The sequence below is a fragment of the Apteryx rowi genome, unplaced genomic scaffold, assembly GCF_003343035.1.
Source record: "Apteryx rowi isolate R43461 unplaced genomic scaffold, aptRow1 scaffold_379, whole genome shotgun sequence".
Lineage (NCBI taxonomy): Eukaryota > Metazoa > Chordata > Aves > Apterygiformes > Apterygidae > Apteryx > Apteryx rowi.
Genome location: NW_020450296.1, coordinates 459,900 through 480,064, shown reverse-complemented (window position 1 = coordinate 480,064; position 20,165 = coordinate 459,900). Strand labels below are relative to the sequence as shown.

The window sequence follows — 20,165 nt, the reverse complement described above, 5'->3', positions numbered from 1 at the left end:
CCGTGGCCAAGAGGGGGGGTGCCGCATCCGTACGGACATTTCCCGCTGGGACCTGGTCTCCTCCCAGGTCTCCATCCCGTCTCCACCCCAGGTCTCACCACATGTCGGTGGCGGCGCTCAGCGGCTCGTAGTTGATCACTTCGGGAGCTGGGGACGGACGGGGACATGTCAGACCCAGGTGCCACCAGGCAGGACCCCATGGCCRGGACCGGTCCCCCCCCCCGGCGAGGTGGCAGCCGTACCGATGTACTGCGGGGTCCCGCAGAGGCTTTTGAAGGTCACGCCGTCCTCCAGCTTCTGGGCCAGCCCGAAGTCGATGATCTTGATTTGGGGCTTGGGGACGTCCTTCTCCAGCAGCATGATGTTCTCGGGCTGCGCGAGGGTGGCAGGGTGTGACGGGGGGGGGACAACAGGGTCCCCGAGCTGCAGCAGCCCCCAAAGCACCCYGAAACCTCCAGGAACCAGGGCAGGATGCAGCCAGGGGGGTCCAGCATGGGGTTGATGCCACCCTCACCGGGGGCTTTGGAGATGCCATGGGAGCACGGAGGGGGCTGCAAGGGGACACGTTGGCCAGCGTCTCCCCTGGCCCCCGCGGGCACCTTGAGGTCGAAGTGGGCGACGCGGCGGGCGTGCATGTACTCCACCCCGCGCAGGATCTGCTCCAGGAACTCGATGGCCTCCTCCTCCGACAGCGCCTCCTTCTCGGCGATGAAGTCGAAGAGCTCCCCGCCGCGGATGCTGCGTGGGCAGGCGGGTGGGCAGCACCGTGAGCCACCAGCAGCCCCCCCCTCTGACCCCCGGCTTGGAGCCCGGCGCCGTCCCGTTGTCCCCCCACCACCACTCACAGCTCCAGGATCAGCACCATCTCGGCCTTGCTGGCGAAGAGGTCGTGGAGCCGCATGATGTTGGGGTGGTCGAGCTGCTGGAGGATGGAGACCTCGCGCTCCACCTGCGCCCGGTCCAAGCCCAGCCGGCTGCTCCGGCACTTGCGCGTCTTCACGAACTTGGCRGCGTAGAAGGAGCCCGTGCTCCGCTCCCGGCACCGCTTCACCACGCCGAAGTGCCCGCTGCGGCGAGACGGCCGGGCTGGGGCTCGCCAGGGGGACACGTGGCCACGGATGCCCACCTGCCCCGCAGCGCCAGGAGGGAGGGGACCCAGGCGTCCTGGCGCCCGCTCCCAGCCGCAGGACCCCACTGCTTTGCCATGCTGGTGCCAAGGTTTGGGGTCCCCCCCCCCAGCCAGGGATCCCGCTCACCTGCCCAGCTTCTCCAGCAGCTCGTAGAGGTCCTCCACGTTGCCCGCTCTGAAGGCGGCCGCGGGAGCCGGTGCCTCCTCCCTCGCCGCGTCCTGCGGGGCCGCACCGAGACACCCCGCTCAGCCGCCACGTGCCAGCCCCCAGCCCGCGCTGGGCCCCTCGTCCCCACCTGCAGCGCCGCCTCCCGCACCCTGCGGCACGCCCTGGGTGGGGATTCTCCGGTGTCTTGTAACGTGGTTGTGCTCAAGCTCTTCAGAGTTAATCGTGGCCCCTCTCCCCTCCACCCGATTTCGACCAAACTCTCCAGACCCTGCAGACCTTCACACCTCTGCCCAAGGGGCTGGGAAGTGGCAGGGACAGGAACCRGGCTGCAGGAGCCGCGTTCCCGGTTGGAAGCGGGTCTGGCCGGGAGGGCSGGCTGCCAGCCCAGCCGATGTCCATATATGTTTCTTTCTGGTTGCACAGACAGAGGCTCCAGGCGGGAGTCTCCGACGGCTCCCAGTGATGCACGAAGCYGCCACGTCCGGCCTCGCTGCCGCCTGCGCGCCCTCCCGGAGCACCCCATGGGATCGCCCGCATCCCGCCGAGCCCCCGCAGCCGTGGGGAAGGTCTCCAGGGACCCACGGGGAAACCTGCCGCGGGCTGCGTGCCTCAGTTTCCCCTGGAACGCAGGGGGTGCCAAACGCGGAGAAAAGCTCACGCTATTTTAAAAAAGGGGGATTAACAGAGCGTAACAGCCACATCCGTGAAGTTAATCCGTGAACTCGCAGCGAGGGCGAGAAACCCACCTGGGCGGCGTCAGGGGCGCCCGCCGCCCCGCCGTCCTCGGCCATCCCTGCGAGGACGGAAAAGGCGCCAGGTTAGGGGGGCGGTGGGGTTGGGGGGGGACAGCGGGGCCCCACGGAGAGCCTGGCACGCCCTGCCCACACCTTGGTCCCGGCAGAGCCCCCCCAAACTCGTGACACCCATGAGCTTTGAGGCGGCTGCCCCGATAGCGGGGAGCAGCCGGAGCTGCAGCCCGGCCGGGAGAGGCCCTGGGAAACGGGTCCTTAAACAACGGTTTAATCCCTGGCAGCTTGAAGCGATAAACAAGCCGCTGCCGATGAGTTTCCAGCTCACGCAGGCAGCAGGCGAACGCTGGAGGCCCCGGCTTGGCTGTGCCATCCCGTGCCTCAGTTTTCCCAGCTGTAAAATGGAGCTAATAACCCCTCGGCAACCAGGGAAGGGGCTGCCAGAGCCGGATGCTGCTCTGCAGCTCCTGCAGCCAGGCCCAGCCGCGGCATTGGGGAGAGGGGAGATGCGGCACCCACGGCACCGAGGTGGGAGCAAATCCCGGCTGCAAATCCCAAATCCCTGCCCGTGCGCCCCGCGGGTCGCCCCCGCGCACGYGCACCCTGCCCAGACCTGCTCTGCTTCCCGCGCTGCAGCAACGTGCGGCGCCCGTGGCCGGGGGGGGGGTCCCGTCTGGTCGCCTTCTGCACGTGGGGAAACTGAGGCAGGGAGCCCAGCAGGGCGTCCACCCACCCGGCCCTGAACCTGGTTCGAGGGCACCAGGAAAGGGAAAAGCCGACGGTATTTTCCAGAGGTGGGGTCTCTCCCAGCAGGAAAAAACAGGTTGATAAGGGAGCTGCTCCGAGCTCGGATCCATGTCCCGGGATGACCAAYCAGCCCAACCTCAGAGTGACGCAGGATGCTCCGGTGGCCCCCRGAGAGCCAGCATCCAAAACTGCTCACAGGTCCCCGCGGAGGGAAACTGAGGCACGGCACAGGACGCGGAGCATCTCCGCTCCCAAACCCCGCAGCCCCCCGGGGCTTGGAGCTGCCGGCGCTCCCGAGGGCACCCTGCGCCTCCCGRGATAAATCATCCCTCGAAAGGGTAAAACGGCTGCTGGGACCGGGCGGCTGCGCGGAGCAAACGTCGCCGGCGCCACCGGGAAAAAGCAGCTGCCCGGTGACGGGTTTCCAGGCAAACGCTTTGCAACGCGGCGCCGGCGGATCCCCGCGCRGGGAAGCGGCAGAGCCCGGCGCTTCCCGCGGTGGGAAAACGCCGCGGGAAGCCCGAAAGCGCTGCCGGACCCCTGCTTCCCGCGGGAACGCGGCCGGCAGGACCCCCCCGTCCCCGGGACCGCGTGTCCCCCCCCCTTACCTCTGCYCCCGGGGAGCCCGTGGGACGGGACGGGACGGCGTCGCCCCCCGGGAGCGCCCGCCGGACGGAGCCAGGCTTCGCCTCCGGTGGGCCCGGCTCCAGCCCCCCCCGGAGCAGCGCCAGGCGCGAGGCTTCCTAGAAATCCCTGCGCTTCCCGGGATTCGGGGGCGACCGCGGCTGTCGAAGCCCAGGCCGGGCAGGGGCTCCGGGAAGAAGAAAAAAAAAAGAAAAAAAAAAGGGAAAAAAAAAATCCGCTTCACATTTCTTCTTCCACGGTCCCTTGAGAAACGCCCCCCCCGCGCCGCCCCCGCCTGAAAGAACCGCAGCCCAGCTGCCGGGAGAGGCTGGAAAAGGCCTTTTAGGGTCACTTCCCAGCGCCTTTCCCGTGCCTCGGCCCCTCGAGGGGAGGAAAACCCGGCCGCGCTCCCCTCGGGGCTCCGGCTCGGCTCGGCGCGGCCGGGGGGGGATCGGCTGCGCCCGGCCGCTCGGCCCCGCCGCCTCCGCGGCCGCTCCGCACCCGAAAGCGAGGGGATTGCAAACAGGAAACCTGTCTGACAGATAAAAATACTGCAACCGAGCTGCCCAGAGGGGAAACGGAGCGGCGGGAGGGTGCGAAGGTACAGAGGAGGGGCAGGTTTCTTAAGGTGGAATGAGACGCGGGGGCGGAGGGGGGGGGGAAACGCGGCCGCACCGGGCGCCGCGCCAGCCCCCGGCGCCGAAATCGGAGCCGCGGGTTGCACAAGGCTCCCCGGAGCCCGGCTCCGCTCGTGCCACGGGCAGAGGTGGCATTGGGGCACTTTCCYGCGCTTAGCCCCCTTTTACCTCTTTTTTTCCTCCTTTTACCTGTTTTATGCTCTTCTCTGTGGGCTCCGGGCGAAGCCGGGGTCGGACCCCCTCGCTCCAGCCCTGGAGCTGCACCGGCTGCTCGGCCCAGGAAGGATGAAGCGGGCAAGTGGTGCAACCGTGCCACAGGGAAGCGAAGCGGCTCCGGTTCCCGCGGCCCGTTTCTGCCTGCGGCAGGAGCTGGAGCCGGGAGCCCTGCTCTGCTGCCTGTGTCCAGGCCCCAGCCGCTTCCACAGCCCCCGCGACRTGGGAGAAAGTCGGGCCTCGGATCCGAGGAACAAAGAGCCCTTTGCCGGCGCCGACGTGCCGGGATGCAGCCGGGGAGGAGGGAGGCAGCCGGAGCCCGTCTCCACCAGCCCCGCGGGATATTGTGCAGCCTGGGAGACCCTCCGCGGGGCACGGCAGCACCCATCCCACTCAACCGGCTCCGGGAAGCTGAGCAAAGGAAGGGTCGAGGTTTGCCCAGCCGACAGGGCGAGCAGCCCGGCACGGATGCATCCCGCACGGACACGGGTCCCCAAGCCCTTTTACACCCATCCCTGGGGGTTTTGCAGAGCACCAGGGCATCACCGCAGCCTCGAGAGCTCGGAGAGCATGGGGAAGAGGGCAAGGGAACGTTTCCCTGCCCGGCCCCGTGCCAGCCGGCGAGCCCGGCGCCGCCACGCACGGCTTTTCCATGACGTCGGCACGGGGCCCAGCGCCGCTCGCCCCATCGCGCAAAAGAGGTTCTTGCGGCTTCGGTAGCTGCTTCCTGCCCTTTTGCAAGCAGCGGAGGCGAGAGCGCAGGGTGCCTGCGGCGCTGCCCGCTCTGCCAGCGCGCCGGGCACCGCTCCGCTGCTCCCGGCCCCGGCCATGGACTTCAAGATCCCTGTAGCGCCGGGGAGAGGTAGGTGCACGGGGAGGGGGCTCTGGTCTTCCTGGGGTTGCACGCGTGCTCTGCCGGGAAGGGAGCAAAGAAAGGCCAAAGCCTGAGGCCGGAGCGCAGGGACCTGGAAGCGGCGAGCACCGGGAGGAGATGGCCACACTCTTCCCTTCCAAAGCCAGGGATGGGCCACCAAGGGGCGCAGGACACGCGGGCACGGAGAGGGGGATGTTGTCCCCGGAGCAGGGCCGGCCCTGGCCCCTCCTGGCCTTTCCAGCCGGGTCTCAGCCCGTGCTGATGGGGGAAATTTGGCCTCCCCAATCTGTCCCCAGGCCTGCACGGCTGCAGCCCGGGATGGGGAGCCGGAGCATCGACCCGCTGCCAGGGCCGACGGGAGAAAAAGGCAGCAGCATCTTGGAGCAAAGCCGCGTTTCAGCCCTTTTTGAGCCCAGAAACGTGGGGTTTAACCAGTGCACCCGGCTCTGGGGGCTGCACGGAGAGCTGGCTCCGGCCCTGCCGAGGGAGGGTTTCCTGCGGCCTTGCTGCATGTTCCCGGGCGTTCTCGGGCACCCGGTTCGGCTGTGCACACCGCAGCCGCCGGGCTCCTGTTTCTGCCTTTGAAAGGTGGCAGCGAGGGCAGGCACCTTCCCACCCCTCGGGCTTCCCCGGTGCCCCCAGGCTGCCGGAGACGCCCCGAGCATGTCGGACCCTGCTCCAGCCGGCTCCTCCGCTCTCCGGCAAGCCTCAGCCGGCTCTGCTGACTCAGCTGCRCCTCCCGTAGCAAAACAGCCTCCACCCGGCCCGGCCGCTTCCACCCCCATCGAGCATCTGGTCACCATTAAGTTTGTTTTCCTGAGCATCGGACGAACACCGGGCCGAGCCCGGGCGCCCCGCGGTCCTCGGCGCAGGCAGAGCCCCGGGGCGACGCGCACCGCTCRCTCCGCGTCCGGGCTTTTCCGCCTTCGGGAGCTCTGCAGTGCTCTGCGCACTTCCCCCTCTCCTCCCCGACTCATCCCTGAACCCCGGAGCGATGACCAGGCTCACCGGCTCCCCATGCGCTCCATCCCAGCGTCCAAGGGCTTTTCTCCCGTTGTGGTTCCCAGGGTTGTTCCTTCATGCGCTCCAGGCGGTCCATGCCGATCCTGGGGAGAAACAGGGCCATGAATGCCGGGGCCATCCCAGAGCGCTGAGCCCCGTTTCTCTCTGCTCCCCGGGACAGGCGACCCCATGGACGACGACCGTCCCCTCTTCAGCACCTTCAAGCCCATCAGCAAGGACGAGGCTTCCCGCGGGGCCCCGGCGCAGCCCTGGAGAGCGGAGCCGCCCCCGGGGTGCCAAGACACACGCGGCAGGGTAGGACGCCGGCGAGCGAAGGGTCCGGCCCCCAGCTCCATCCTTATCCCAAAACCCCCAGGGGAGAAAGATTCCCCCCCCCCAGGGGCCAGGCTCAGCCCCCCCCAGCTGCAAAGGGGGGTCTGGTACCCAGTGCAGGGAGCGCAGCATCCTTGGGTGCATCCCTGGGGTGCTGAGCATCCCTGGGGTGCCAAGCATCCCTCGCCCCCAGCCGCTCTCCGCTTCCCACAGGTCTCCCCGGGCTCCTGCCCGGCACCGGCATCGCGGGAACTGGCGGCCCTGCAGGCCCGGACCCGGCTGTGGTTCGAGCAGACGCAGGCCAGCAGGCTCCGGGAGCGGGGCGAGCTCCCGGCTTGGTTCCACGGCTTCGTCAGCCGGAGGTGAGCGCCGCGGCGGGCACAGCCCCGCACCTGGCATCCGAAAGCCGGAGGAAAACCTCCCACCGAGGGAGGGGATGGGGGGGACGGCGCTCGCAGGCAGCCCGCACCGAGGCTTCGGATGCTCTTCCCGCAGGGAGACGGAGCAGCTGCTGCAGGACCAGCCGCCGGGCTGCTTCCTCGTCCGCTTCAGCGAGAGCACCGTGGGCTTCGTGCTGTCCTACAGGTGACGGCCCCCGCCGCCGCGCGGCCCCCGCCGTGCCAGCCAGGGCTAAAACCCCCCCGTCTCTCCCCCCCCCCGCAGGGGCAGGGATCGCTGCCGGCACTTCATCCTGGAGCAGGGGCCGGACGGGCGCTACGCCATCCTGGGCGAGCCGAGCGCCCACGCCGAGCTGGCGGACCTGCTGCGGCACTACACGGCGGCGCCCGTGGCGCCCTACGGCGAGTTCCTGACGGTGCCGCGGGGCCGGGTAAGGGCGCGCGCCGGGACGCGCCGGGCCCTCTCCCCCGCGCAGCACCGCGGCCCCTCGACCGGTCCCTGCTGCCTCCGAGGCGTGCCGGAGAGCGCGGAGTTATCCCTGCTTTGCAGGGGGGATTTCTTGCAACCTTGGGGGGGGAAAAGAAAAATCGAAGCATCGCAGCTTGGCCAACATCAAAGCCGGGAGTCCCGACCTCCTCCTCATCCTCCCTGCATCGCAGCTGGGGACGAGGACCCAACCGAGTCCTGGCCCAAGCAGCACAGCAAAGCTTGCACCAGCTCCCAGCTGGATTTGCTCCGGAGCACACGCTCTCCCCTTTCCGCCKTTGCTGCAGGGGGACAGGAGCCGAGGAGGGATGCAGATCCCAGCCGGCAGCGGAGCCACACATCCCCCTCGGGCCAGGCGCCAGCAAACCCCCAGCTCTGCTTCCAGCCCTGCCGTCTGATCCGACCCGTTTCTTCCGCAGGCTCCCAGCGTTCCGGCTAAGGTCGGCTCCTCGGCAGCCGCCCCGGGGCCGAGCAGCCCTACAGGGAACGGAGCCGCCGGCGCCGAGCAAGCCTACGCTCGGGTGCGCAGAGAGCCCGTCCCCGCCGCGCCGCCCCAGCCGGCCGACGCCAAGTACCAGCAGCTCGAGCGCTTCCACACCTACGCCGAGCCCCGGGAAGGCGCCGCGCCGCCCCGGCACCGCGCCGACCGCGAGCCGGACGAGCACATCCCCTTCTAYGCCATGGGACGGGGCTCGGCCCCCAGCGCCGGCCCCGAGGAGAACGTCTACTCCGAGGTGGCACTGGCCCCGCGGGACCTGCCGCCGCCGCTGCCTCGGGGCGCCGTCTCTACGCTGCCCCCCAAAGCGCGTCCGCCCGCGGAGCCGACCCACCGCCGGCTCTTCCGCAGCAAGTCCAGCCAGGCCTCCAAGAGGCGGCAGCCCCCGGCAGGGAGCAGGGAGAGGGGAGCCCCCAGCCCCGCCACGGAGGTGGGTCAGCCCCCCCGTTACCAAAAGCTTTGGGTCTCCATCAATCCCCACCGCGGTGTCTCAGCAAGATCTTCCGCAGAGCCTGGATAAGCCACGTCTCCCGAGCTCGGCTCAGCTCRGCACGTGCATGCCGGGAGCGCCGGCTACGCGGGCAGGAAGCAGAGACGAGGGAGCTCAAACCACAGCGCAGGCAGGGCTCCYGCGGGTCTCAGCCAGCCCCGCGGTGGGCCGGGGGTGCAGGGAGAACCAGGGGCCCCGCTCCGGATTTGGAACAACAGCCTGCAACACGCAGCTGGAATAAGACGACACAGATCCATAGCTGTTGCCCTTCACCTTTCTCTACGACTTATTCCAGGCCTCAATGAACCCGTCACCGGAGTTTGACGATCTGGTTTACRGCAGAAGAACCGTCACCCCAGAGAGAGCAGCAGCTGCTGCAGCAGCACAGGAGGGTCTGGAGAACATTTACGAGCAGGTTTCTGGAGACCGGCTCTAAGCCGCCCGGCTCAGGTAGGTTCAAGGAGGGACCTGGCTCCAGGCTCACGCTAGGGCAAGCCCACGCTTGTCAGGTCCATCTGCTCTGCAAAGGAGCAGCTCCTTTTGCTTGCGGCAGAAGGAACCACCCAGGCTCAGGCTCCCTTACAGCCAAAAAAGGCTCTTCAAATCTCAGAGAGAAGAAGGCCTTTTACAGCTGCAATTCAGCCTTCCACAGAAAACGGCCACCACGGCAGCCCTGATCATACCAGTGATACTAGTCAGCTTCGTACTCGGATTCTCACGCCCTTCCTGATGCGGTGGTCTGTTTTCCAAGCCCTGCGAGACAGTTAGAAGGGGAAGGGAGGAATGGATTTAATTTATCTTTAAAAAGACTCAGAAATAGATTTCTATGAATAGAATCAGGGTGGAAGAAAATGCTCTTACGGTAAAGACAGAGAATGGTTTCAGGCACGGCTGGTACACCCAGATTCAAACGTTAAATTGGCCACAAGCCTTGGAGCAAGACAGCAGCCCGACAGACAGGGCTGCATAAAACACAAGCCTAGTTTCCCCCGACAGACGACTTCAGGCCGTGCCTGTCTCCCCATCCACAGTGCACATGAAAACACCAAGCCTAAGAATCAAATTTGCTGCGCTGAATCAAGCGTTTTTGTTGTTACACTGATTTAGGAGCTGCCCCGCGGTGGTGCCTGCTCACCAGAGCACAAGAGCTATGGCCAAGTGGTGTGCGAAAAATCCGATCTGCCCCTTTTCTGCTGTCTCCTGCGGCCGCCGGCAGCCCAGCAGAGCCGCCGGCATCACGGCACACTGTTTTCTGTGATGAGAGGACCCCAGACAAATTAAGTTTGGGGAACATTACGTCCAAGTCTTAAAGCCAGAGGCTCAAACTCACTGGCTCTTTGTTTTCTCCAATATGTGCATGACACTAAATTAATGTAGTTCTCACAAAAGATTTAGTGCATCCAGCTTTAGACAGAATGGGAAGTGCACAAGAACAGCAAAATTCCCAAAACTCAGATGTGCTAGAACTTCAAGAGAGAAGAAAAAGGAAGACTGGGGTTTCTAGTTGTTCTTTTACCTCTCAGAAAGCCACTTTCATTTTACACAAGCCCGCATTTTGTTCTTAAATGGCTAAAAGCAGAGTGAGAGTTGCATGGTTCTCGATTCCTGTCCTTGTAACTCCCCTCTAGCGTTAAAAATGAGCAATAACACACTGAAGATGGAAAAAAAGAGAGAACACACGAGTGCATGAGCTTTTTTGAAAGCTCTGATCAGTCTCTCAACCCTTTCCAGGATTCACATAACCAAACCAAGATTAGGAACAAGAATTTGCTGCTAAACAAGAGTTTTGGAGCTTCTGATCCATCAGGGAGAGCAGAACCTCTCTTTTCCTAAGTCAACGGATCTGCGTTGAGCACTACAGCAGACAAAAGCCCTCACCGTGCTGCTGCTCCAGGGAGCTACACCCTCTCACCTCTGCCGAAAGCGGCCACGGTCCGAATTCCGGGTTCACCCTTCTCCCCAGTTCCAGACGAGGCAGAGCCTTCTGGCAAGAGGGCAACAAATCCAACAGCAATTTAAAAAACACAGTTGAACCCAGTTTGCTACATCTCTCTCCCTGCTGGCCACTACAGCAGCAACGTTGTCAGTGATGGTTTTTTTCCCCTCATCCACCTCCATTCGCATGATCCAGATCTTCCGATGCTAAGCAACTGCTGTTGCTAAGATCCGTTTCCTTTTCAGGCCCACGGTATCACCACCTACTCAACGGGGTCAACCCCGGCTGGCATCGTCCTCACGGCAAGTCAGCCACAAAAGCTGCTGATCGCGGTGCCGTTGCCTGTTCTGGTAACGAGGACACTGAACACGAGTCACCAAGGCCAACGAACAGATCGGTGCAGGGCAACGCGGGCAAGAACTGCCTTTTAAAACGGACAAATACACAGCGGTGAATACGACAGCCCACAGCCCCGCGACCTGCTGCTGCTCAGGTTCACACCGCAGATTGATGGTACTTGGCAAACTCCCTCGGAGAAGCGTTTTGTCACCGCCAGTGCAACGTTGTCCACTCCATGCGTAAACCAAGGGAGCCGTCTTTGAAACGCAGGCGGCCCTTAAGGTACTTCGGTGTTCCCGGAAAGGAGAACTAAGGAGAAGCAAAACCAACGCCTCAAGCAAAGGGTTGAGATAAGCACCTCCGAGGAAAACAGGTGATGTTTGGTTCATTTAAAAGTTTATTCCTTTATCAAATCTCTTTTCAGAGGATTTCACTGTACATATAAGATATGAATAAATTACTCAACAGTAACTTTATTCTGGTCATTCAAATACTCAAAATGGGCTCTGCAAAGTACTAAAACATTCAGGGAGCTAAACTAGAAATCAGATTATTTTAAAATATCCTAAGAAAAGACTTCATTCATCAGGGGGTTGTTTTGCTTTTTTTTTTTTGAACAGGTAACATGGGAGAAAAACAACCTTTCAGAGTTTTTTTTTTTTTCTCTAAATGGAGTAACAAATATATTAGCAGTTTTAGCCGCGGTTACAACAAATATAACTCTTAGTGTTGGGAATGTAAGTTAAATAACCAGACCAGCTCTCTGTTCCTTTCAGCATCACACACTTTGGTGAACAACAAACTAAGTGAGGCCACAGAGATTTGGCTAAAGATACACGGATCTGGCTAGCAAGCTTGCACATGATTTGCAGTCATACCACCTAGGCCTAACACCTTAAATAAAAGAAAGATTTTGTTTTAAAAAGTTAAGGCCGGACGTGGTCTCCTCTTCCCAGCCAGGAGGATAAAGTTAACACTTAATCAGATGTGATGCTTTTATAGGAAACAGAATTGATACAAACAAGCTAAAGAGCTGAAAAAGTGTACAGTAGGCAGCTTTCATCTGTGTCTGATTACAGGAAATACTGCTGTTTCACTGACTAAACTCGCTGCCAGCTGCAATGCACCATGTGACACTGGAAATACTTGGTTCAACTAGTATGGAGACCAGATTGTTACAGCGCTGTAGGCCTTGGGTCAGGGAAAAAAAAAAAGAAAAAAGAAAAAGAAAAAGAGCGAGAAAAACATACATACACAGAATGTTCATATATATCCAAAAGCTCTCAGCAGCTTCTTGTGCTGGCAGAGAGAACCTCATTGTTTTTTGTGCAGTCCACACACTGGGGTATTTTTACTTGTATCCCAAGCTCTGACCTGTTAGTCTATGTCCCCTTTGAAACAAAAAAAGTAGTTTCCCCTCAACGTGATTTGAAACAGAGGCTGATGCAGCTGAGAACAAAAACACTAAGTTAACCACACTTCCCCCTCCCCCCCAAAAAAATAATTAGCATGAGAGGAGCAGTGTATTTACTCAGACAAAATTAAACAGCCATTAGGATGTCTCAACAAAAAGGACCAAAAAAAACAGGTTTGCTCTTGAAACTCACTGTCTTTTAGAAAGAAAAATTACACTCTCCATGCACAGTGAGTCCAAGAAAGGAGCAAACTGGGAAGTGGAAGTTTATTGTGACTCTGCCTACGATTCCAGCGGCTACTTTCAAGAATTAGTAGCCTGTATACCCACAGGACAAAAGCTCCAAACCTTGCACCGGGCCGTGGGACAAAAGCTCCARCCTTGCCCTGTGCCTTGGGACAGTCCCCAGCTGTACAAGCCAGACTTGATTTGAACCATCTACATTATTGTTCGGGGGGGGGGGAGGGGAGCAGGGAGGGGGGAGAGATTACAGGTGGAGTTTCAGAAACTTGCTTGCATTAAACCCTTCTCTTGATAGACCAGGGAGTGCAGTATCCTCCCACCCACAGAGCAGACAGCCTTCTACGCAGGGGCCTGATTGATCTCCAGAAGGCCAGGAGAAGTCTGACACACTAGGTCACCTGGGACAACAGCCAAAAAGCGGGGGAAGAGGTGTTAAAATCCATATTTGGCTTGAGTCTGACGTCGGCTGAGCTTGTTTTCGGACCATGTGTTTTTCAGTTCCAGTTCTCTTTCCTTTGCCTGCAGAAATTGAGAGGATTAAAATCAGAACTGCTGCTCACTGATTCAGCAGTATTTTACCCTCCTCTGCCCCTGCTGACAGGAATTAGAGCATTTCAGCAAGGGGCCTTGTTCTAGGAGTTAGTACAATTATCTTGACAGAGGTCTGAATTAATTGGGCTGCACGGGCATTTCATTCACACTGAAATGCAGCTTCTTTTGTGGGACGGTCTCAGCAGCTGCTTACCAACCACACAGCAAGGGTACGGAATTTAAGACAGGAAGCAGAGTCTCGTCACCAAATAAAACTATGCACTCGATGGAGCCGAGTGGGAGGGGAAGGGCGAGAGAAGCAAAGCACAGCACAGCTAGGAGCTCTATCCATGAGCAGTGCCATGGAATCCCCAAGGACGAGGCCCTGACGCCGTTTGGGTCAGCGGCGCCCAGGACCCTCCATCCCGTGCAGCCCCTGCCGCAGCGCTGGCTGAGGGAAGGGCTCCATCTGCCGGAACAAGAGTTCCGCCTCTGCAGGCGCCGCCGCCTCCCAGCTCCCCATCAGAGCTGCTGCAGGTTTTGTCCAGAGCTCTTAAATCAAGGACCAGTTATTGCTGGACGTGCAGAGCCTCTTGTTCCCAGCTGCAGAAAAAGCAACTCCACCAGCTCTGCCTCATGCTGTTAAGCTCCAACCCTTGTAACTCTGTCTGGAACTGTCTCCATGCTAGAGGGAGGCCACTTACCTGATGGATCAGGTACGTGATCTGGTGTTTTCTTCTTTGCTGCCCTGTGGGTTGATCTCCTTTTTTCTAAAAAGCAAAGCCAGAGTAAATGTTAACCCTGGAAAGATACTGTCCCAGGCAGTGAAACAGGACAAGAGCTTGCACAAAGCCAGTCAAGAAGCCTAACACATTTGTTTCACATCAACAGTTCTGGGCAGATTCCTTAGACTAAAGCAGTTCCTGGCTGGTCTTTACCATCCGCACATGGGGACTTTGTTTTGAGAAGCCCTATTGGTCTCCTGTGTATAATTATTTATACAATACACAACACAAGCTGGGTAGGATGGGAAGGGTTGTCCCCCCAACCCCATGACTGCATAGCGTCTAACACAGCTTCAGCTGCGGTTGAGCTGGGAACTGAACACAGGTCTCCTAAATTCCAGCCAGCATTTCTCCCTTCTTGCCCATACCTTGCTGAACGATTTCATGGTTTTCTCCTCTGTTAAGGATTTTGTCAACCACTGCTGGGCTCCACTCAGCTGATCATCACCTTTGATATCCACAAAGTTGATCTCTTCTCTCCCTCGATTCCGCTTGCCTTGCAGACGTTTAAACTGAAAGCAGAACAGCAACAACGGGAGTTACACACACACACCACACAGCACTTCTGACCTGAAACAAGTAGAGGTAGATGGGGTTCTGATCCATAAGCTCTGCAAGCATGGGACAGGGCACACCACCATACATCTTCCCAACCAGGAATTCTTTCTTTAGGAGAGTTCTGCTTTTCTATAGATCGGAGTATCTCAAACTACTTAATGTTAAGCTTATAACCTTGTTTTCCAATGCAGAAGGGAAAACACCACTTATTCCAGCACTGCCTCTTGCTTAGCAAAAGATCCGAGGAATTCTGGTTCTTTCATTTTAAGTGCCATGAAAGCACCTAAAGTTTAGCTGCTAAGATATCCACTGCACGTAACTCAAATCCACCTCAAAAGCACAGAGGCCACCCAGAGGAAGCGAGCACCGGACGGGCTATTGCCTGCTGTAGCACTGTGATTCAGCTAGCGAAGCTGGCAGTTCCTAGACTGCATCAACAACGGGAGAGGGCTTTTAAACAGCTTTGAGCTACAGCTCCTGAGCATTTCAAATAAGCGGGGAGCTCACCGCTGTGCTACAGGATATAGCATCAAGGTATCTGAACAGCAGCTCACCCGCGTCTCGGCAAGCAACTGTGAGACCTTATCCCTCCATACACCTTAACTGCCCTACATCCCCCTAACGGGAACAAGACCGGGCTAGGTGGAAAGAGCAAACATCACCTACTTATAAAACAAGTAAATCCATCTGGAGCAGTAGCCCAACAGATTGCTGGAAGGACACTGCACGTGTTCACAACACAGCGCTAAACCCAATGGAACAATAATCTGGTCGAACTCGGCATGAAGCACAGGCCGTGCTGGAGGGTCAAGACTGTAGCTGCCAAGCAGATCCTATGTTCTAGCAGCGCTTAAATGCAAACTCCTTAGTGGGATAGATAGTAAAGTGCCAACCGCTTCATCGTCTATGAAGGAGGAGTCGGTGCCCATGTCCTGCGGTGGTCCCTGGGCTGGTTCCATCTCCTGGTAGTATCCACCGCTGTAGTAATCCTGTCAGCAAAAGAAAAAAAAAAAGAGATCATCACCGCAGCGAAGTGAGATTGATCCTGGAACAGCTATGAACACAGACCTTAGGATGCATCACTGAATCTCATACCTCACACTGAGAGTTCCTGGTTTTTCACCTAGAAGGATTTCACTCACCCTCTGGAGACTGCAGTAAGTTACACATGTGCCTCCTTCCAAGGCTAAGAGAATTTTCATCACTTTGGCACTGACTGAACAGTAGAGCACAATTTTTTTAGAGGCACTAAACAACAAATACTTTGCTGGATTACTAGAAACAACCTGGCTTCAGAGATCAGTTCTGGCAAGCCCCGATTCTGCACCTTGACAACAGCAGGGGCAGTTCTGCAGGGGCATTTTAAAATGAGAGCACCTATTAAACATTTATCCAGCAAAAAGCATCTATGGCTCTCATCCCAGAGGGATCCTGCTGTACTAAGTGCTGCGTATCTACACTTCTTGTCCCAGCTAGCTCAGGTTAGATTTCCTCAAGCCACAGCCTGCTCCAATAACTAACTCAAAGCCACTGGTCCAAGACCACTTTTCGGAACAACCCCATCAAGCTTTACCTCCTAGTAACTTAACCTCACACCCACCTGATAATATGCACCAGCCACGTTGGCATCGCTGTAAGCAGGGAACTGGTTATAGGGCTGACTGCCATAGTCTTCTCCAGACTTGGGTGCCCAGCTGTGCTGAGCACCGCTGGAGCCCGCGCCCGTCTTGAACTCCAGAGGGGCGTTAGCAGCGGCATCCTGGAACTGAGGCTCTGGCTCGGTCCCAGGCGGCGGGTCCTCTGACACCACTGTGCCAGAATACATATATGTCTCAGCACCGACAACGCTGGGCTCGCTCTTGTCAGACAAGGAGAAGTAGTTCTCTGGCTCTACCTCTTCATCGCTGTCGTCCTCTTCCTGCGTGATCTGCTTGGTGACCTGGAGGGCAGCGCTCTTCGCGGCAGCTTTGATAGCAGACGGAGAAGGAGTTGTGGCCACTGCTGGCTTGGACAGAGGTTTTGTCTTTGAGGAAGAGGTTGGGGCTTTAGCTGGCTTTGACTCGGAGGCATTTTCTGCTGCTTTCCTCGAGAAAGCGTAGGGCAAAAGTAACCGATTGGTCTCTTTCACTGACAAGTTTTTGGGTTGAGGAAGCAAAGCAGACAAGCCAGAGCCCTCGCCGCGTCCCTGGTGAGTTTCGTGCAGGGTAGATGGTCCACAGAAATAGAAGAAATAAGTGAGACTATTTAGTTTTCCTGACTCCCTGCCATTTGTCTCCTACAACTTTCCTTCCAACAATGTTGATGGGATCCCAACGCTCAGCACAACCGCTTGCTGTTTTGAACATGCTACAGGGCTTTCTGGCCCAAAAGGCCAGTGGGACTTTTAAGGGAAACATTGTACTTGCAAATATCTGTCTACCTTTCCCAAATTAATGCATATTTTTCTGAGATTTAAGTTTAGGAAACTTCCCAAGAGAGGGATTTGCTGCCCCAAGGGATTTCCAGGATATTATTCCCTAAAAGCCACACACTAATCACAGTGTCTGACCAACACTGATGGAAGCCCAAGATCTATCACAGTCAAATGCTTACTTCCTGTGAAACCTGCTTAATTAAGTACCCCCCAGATTTACCTGAAGAGTATTTTTCTTCTTTGCTGGTTCATCTTCCTCTGAATCTGACTGAGAAAGAAAAACAGAGCTTAGCACAACTTGAGACAGTCAAGAAAAACCCACCGAGCAACTTATTAATTTTCAATTTGAAACAGTCAAAGAATCACAATAACACAAGCCTGGTTTTATAATCTGCAAAGACCCGAGCCACAAAGTGACAGAGGGATGTGGTCAAGTTCTCTCTCACAGCCTCGCCGATACATCTAGATCAGGGCAAAACATGATAAAAACCCACCCTGGTTGCTAGTATGAGAGAGAAATAAACTGTCCATAGTGAAAGCAGGACTATAGTATTTGCCACCATGTTTAGAGGTAGCTCCATCTCCTGCGGCTTGGACAGAGCCAGAAGTAAAACTGTGTTCTGTTGTAAAAAATGAAGCTTCGCAAAAAAATGAAGCTTCGCAAAAAATAAGCATTACCTCTTTGAATCTCTTCAGAGCAATCCATCTACAAACAAAAAATAATCTCCAACTTGAGCTCATTTATGCAACTTATGGAATGAAAAAGGATTAGTTAATCCAAAATTCCAAATTTTCAAGTTGGCATTTTAATGCTGCTCTAATGCAGAGTGAGTGGGCAAAGAAATACAACTTGCACATATTTGGCTCCTGCCAGGAACTAGCACTTAGAGTGCCAACAACTCAGACATTTTTTTAAAGTTACAGGAAAATAAACATAAAGCAAGGCAAAGAACACAAGCTGAACCTTATAAGGCCAGCACTCTTTTAAAGTAATAGCACTACATTAATAAAGGGGAAAAACAAAGTGATACAACATAAGGGTATAAAAATTCACTACGGGGATTAATGAGGAATTGCTCGCAATAACTTTGGAGTTGTTAAATATCCATTAAAATCTTGAGTATAAAGTCTGGTCATCTCTGGCATCACAGAAGGCCCTTAACATCTTTATTGCTTTATAGCTTTGCAGAGCACTTTAAAGAGATTACAGGAAGCAAGGTCTTCTGCTAGTTTACTATCTAAATTATAAAACATGGTAAAGAAAAAGAACACACAGAAACACAGGCAAGTCAAGAGTCGCAATAAAACCAGTATGTTACATTTAGTAGACAGGAGCTAAGAGCAGACTGTACAGCAGTGTCAAGAAGGTATTTTAAGGAGAAAGAGGGATGGAAGTAGGGATGTCAGTCACAGAAGCAAAGGGAATTCCAGGAATCCCAAAGAGTGAACCACTAGGGCTAGCTCTATTTTTAAGGTATTTCTCTCTTACCAACATTCATTCACTAGTTTCACACCGATGACCCGCAGCATTTCTGCTCAAAGCTAACACTGGAGCATAAAGGGTGTGGGGCAAAGGAGGAGAAACGGATCTCCTCTTATTTGACCTTATCCCATGGCAGATTTCAGTAAAACTCAGGAGGAAGCTAAGAGCCTTGACATTCATTTTATTATGAAGTGTCTCTTCTAGAAGCGCTGTGAGAAAGTGAATAAGCAAAACGCGGGTATAAGAAAATGGGATAAACCTAATCAGTTTGCCTGAAAAAGCAACCGAACAATGTCCCATTGCCTGGTGTATTTGGACCATCAGCAGAATCAGCAGAAAGGATTGAAATGACACAGGAAATTGGAGATGGGCAGTTGAGAGGGCCCTAGGGCCTCCTTAACACGAAGTCATTCCGTGCACTTCCTCTTGTGCCCCAGCCTGCTAAAAACAAAACAGCTTTGCTGGAAGGCTTCACCCTAATGGACTGCGATCTGCGCTTTGCAATGAGGACTAAATTGTTCTGTTGTCTGTCAACAAAGCTAGCAATGAGCACATTCTGCTGTTTAATAGCCAGATATATTTAGCTACACCTCTTTCATGTTTCGGGAGCCCTGGCAGAAGGCACTCCGGCTCTGGAATTTGCTAAATTGGGCTAAGTTACTGACAAGCAACAGAGCGCGGTTACAGGGATGACCAGGAAGCATGCACCTTTCACGCTCTTTCTTCCAATATCCCTGCAGACTGCTGGCCTAGCAAAATGACATATGCTGACTTAATTTCAGCTCTCCCAAGCCTAGGATGCTGCCAGACTAATATTAATTGACAGTGTTTATAAATTCATGCTGTAAAACCTCTTCCTCAAACTGCCTGTCCCCATGGAAATGACCCTAACCTTTGCAATTCAGCTTTTATCCTAGGATAAGAGGTACTAATGTCACCAGAAGCAGTAGCCAAGCCAAAATAGAGCTGCAGCCAYCGGAACACTCCCCCTCCACGCTAAGACAGCACCATGCCAGGAGAGCATTAAATCTTTGATGGCTACAGCCATAATCCTTCCAAAACAGGGGGGAAAAAAAAGTCCCATACAAGCCCTCAGAAAGAAAGATCGGAGCATCACTGACAGTACCCACCTATTCCACCACTGCTGCTGGTGTCAATAGGGACACCCAGGGAAAAAAAAGGGGGGGGGAAACCTGCATGTCCTTGCTCTTATCACCCACCAGCTGATAGCTGAGATGCCTCACCTTACCATGGGGCTGTCTGGATATAGTGCTCAGGAACCTTGTAAGGTATGAAGCACTGCAAAAATAATTAAAAAAAAAAAAACACACAAGTTAAAAGGCAAATGATTACCTAAGAGCCTGGAGAATACCTGAAGCCTTTAGATAAATAAGCAATAAATTGATAAGAAAATCTATCAGTTGTAAAGCAAACAAAAGAAGAGGCCAGAAAGAAAAACAGATTGATTTGGGATATCCCCCAAATCAGGCCATACAGTCCCAAGTCGTCAACTCGTTAACTTCAGTAATAAATAAGGGTGCAGATAATCCGGGTTTTGCCGTATTATGATTATAAATAAGGTTTCTATATCAGTTTAATTCTGAAAAGCGCTTTAGGATTAGGGCTGGCAGCTGGGACAAATCTCTCCGCGGATGCCACAGCACAATAGCATCGGGCCGGGTTTGGGGCACCTCGCTGGGATACGATGGGAGAGGAGGAGAGAGGCGCCGTGCTCGTCGGGCAAACCAGCCCGCTGGGGGATTACTCCAGCGAGCAGCGTGCAACGCCGGGATCCTTCCCAGGGGATGAGGAGAGGGGGGAGGAAGGACTTTAGGCACCGAAGCGCTGCTGCTGCTCGGGAGGAAGGCGTGAGCAGCGGGGCGGCTCCGGTCCATACTCACATCTCCCTTGTGCAGCTCGGGCACCGTGATCCTCACCGGCTCCGTCCTCTTCTTTGGCTTGGGGAGGCTCAAATCCCCCCCGGCCCCGGGCGGAGCAGCAGCGGCCGAGGCAGGAGGGGGCAGGCTGAGGCCGGAGGAGGCCGCGTTCCTCGGCGGAGGCAGCAGCAGCCCCCCCGGCCGGGGCGGCTCGCCGCCGCCGTCGGCCGCCGCCTC

General features: G+C 56.6%; 3 protein-coding genes across 6 annotated transcripts in view; 1 reads left to right on the top strand and 2 right to left on the bottom strand.

Moving 5' to 3' along the window:
* Window positions 1–82: 82 nt before the first annotated feature.
* LOC112969946 (death-associated protein kinase 2-like) lies at window positions 83–6,206 on the bottom strand. The gene is made up of 8 exons (XM_026073794.1): window positions 6,152–6,206; window positions 3,403–3,605; window positions 2,045–2,091; window positions 1,257–1,348; window positions 846–1,067; window positions 600–738; window positions 243–372; window positions 83–147 (listed from the first exon to the last, which is right to left on the bottom strand). Exons 1-8 carry the CDS (start codon window positions 6,169–6,171, stop codon window positions 95–97), a joined length of 906 nt encoding a protein of 301 aa, XP_025929579.1. The 5' UTR covers window positions 6,172–6,206; the 3' UTR covers window positions 83–94.
* On the top strand, window positions 5,022–11,861 carry SH2D2A (SH2 domain containing 2A). Of its 4 annotated transcripts, XR_003254838.1 has the most exons (9): window positions 5,022–5,131; window positions 6,327–6,460; window positions 6,692–6,840; window positions 6,974–7,063; window positions 7,142–7,307; window positions 7,783–8,289; window positions 8,645–8,799; window positions 9,457–10,431; window positions 10,531–11,861. XR_003254838.1 is itself a non-coding variant. In XM_026073793.1 (8 exons), exons 1-7 carry the CDS (start codon window positions 5,098–5,100, stop codon window positions 8,783–8,785), a joined length of 1,221 nt encoding a protein of 406 aa, XP_025929578.1. In that variant the 5' UTR covers window positions 5,022–5,097; the 3' UTR covers window positions 8,786–8,799; window positions 10,531–11,861. The 4 variants fall into 4 exon arrangements, 3 of the variants coding, with proteins under 3 accessions (XP_025929578.1, XP_025929577.1, XP_025929576.1); XM_026073793.1 differs by lacking the exon at window positions 9,457–10,431; XM_026073792.1 differs by having other exon boundaries at window positions 10,081–11,861.
* PRCC (proline rich mitotic checkpoint control factor) overlaps window positions 11,227–20,165 on the bottom strand; it is a 12,465-nt gene continuing 3,526 nt past the window's right edge. Inside the window, exons 2-8 of the mRNA XM_026073855.1 lie at window positions 19,953–20,162; window positions 16,789–16,836; window positions 15,756–16,340; window positions 15,049–15,144; window positions 13,966–14,109; window positions 13,517–13,582; window positions 11,227–12,800 (exon numbers count right to left, since the gene is read on the bottom strand). Coding sequence (XP_025929640.1) covers window positions 12,714–12,800; window positions 13,517–13,582; window positions 13,966–14,109; window positions 15,049–15,144; window positions 15,756–16,340; window positions 16,789–16,836; window positions 19,953–20,162 — 1,236 coding nt within the window. The 3' untranslated portion in view covers window positions 11,227–12,713. The remainder of the gene's footprint in view (window positions 12,801–13,516; window positions 13,583–13,965; window positions 14,110–15,048; window positions 15,145–15,755; window positions 16,341–16,788; window positions 16,837–19,952; window positions 20,163–20,165) is intronic.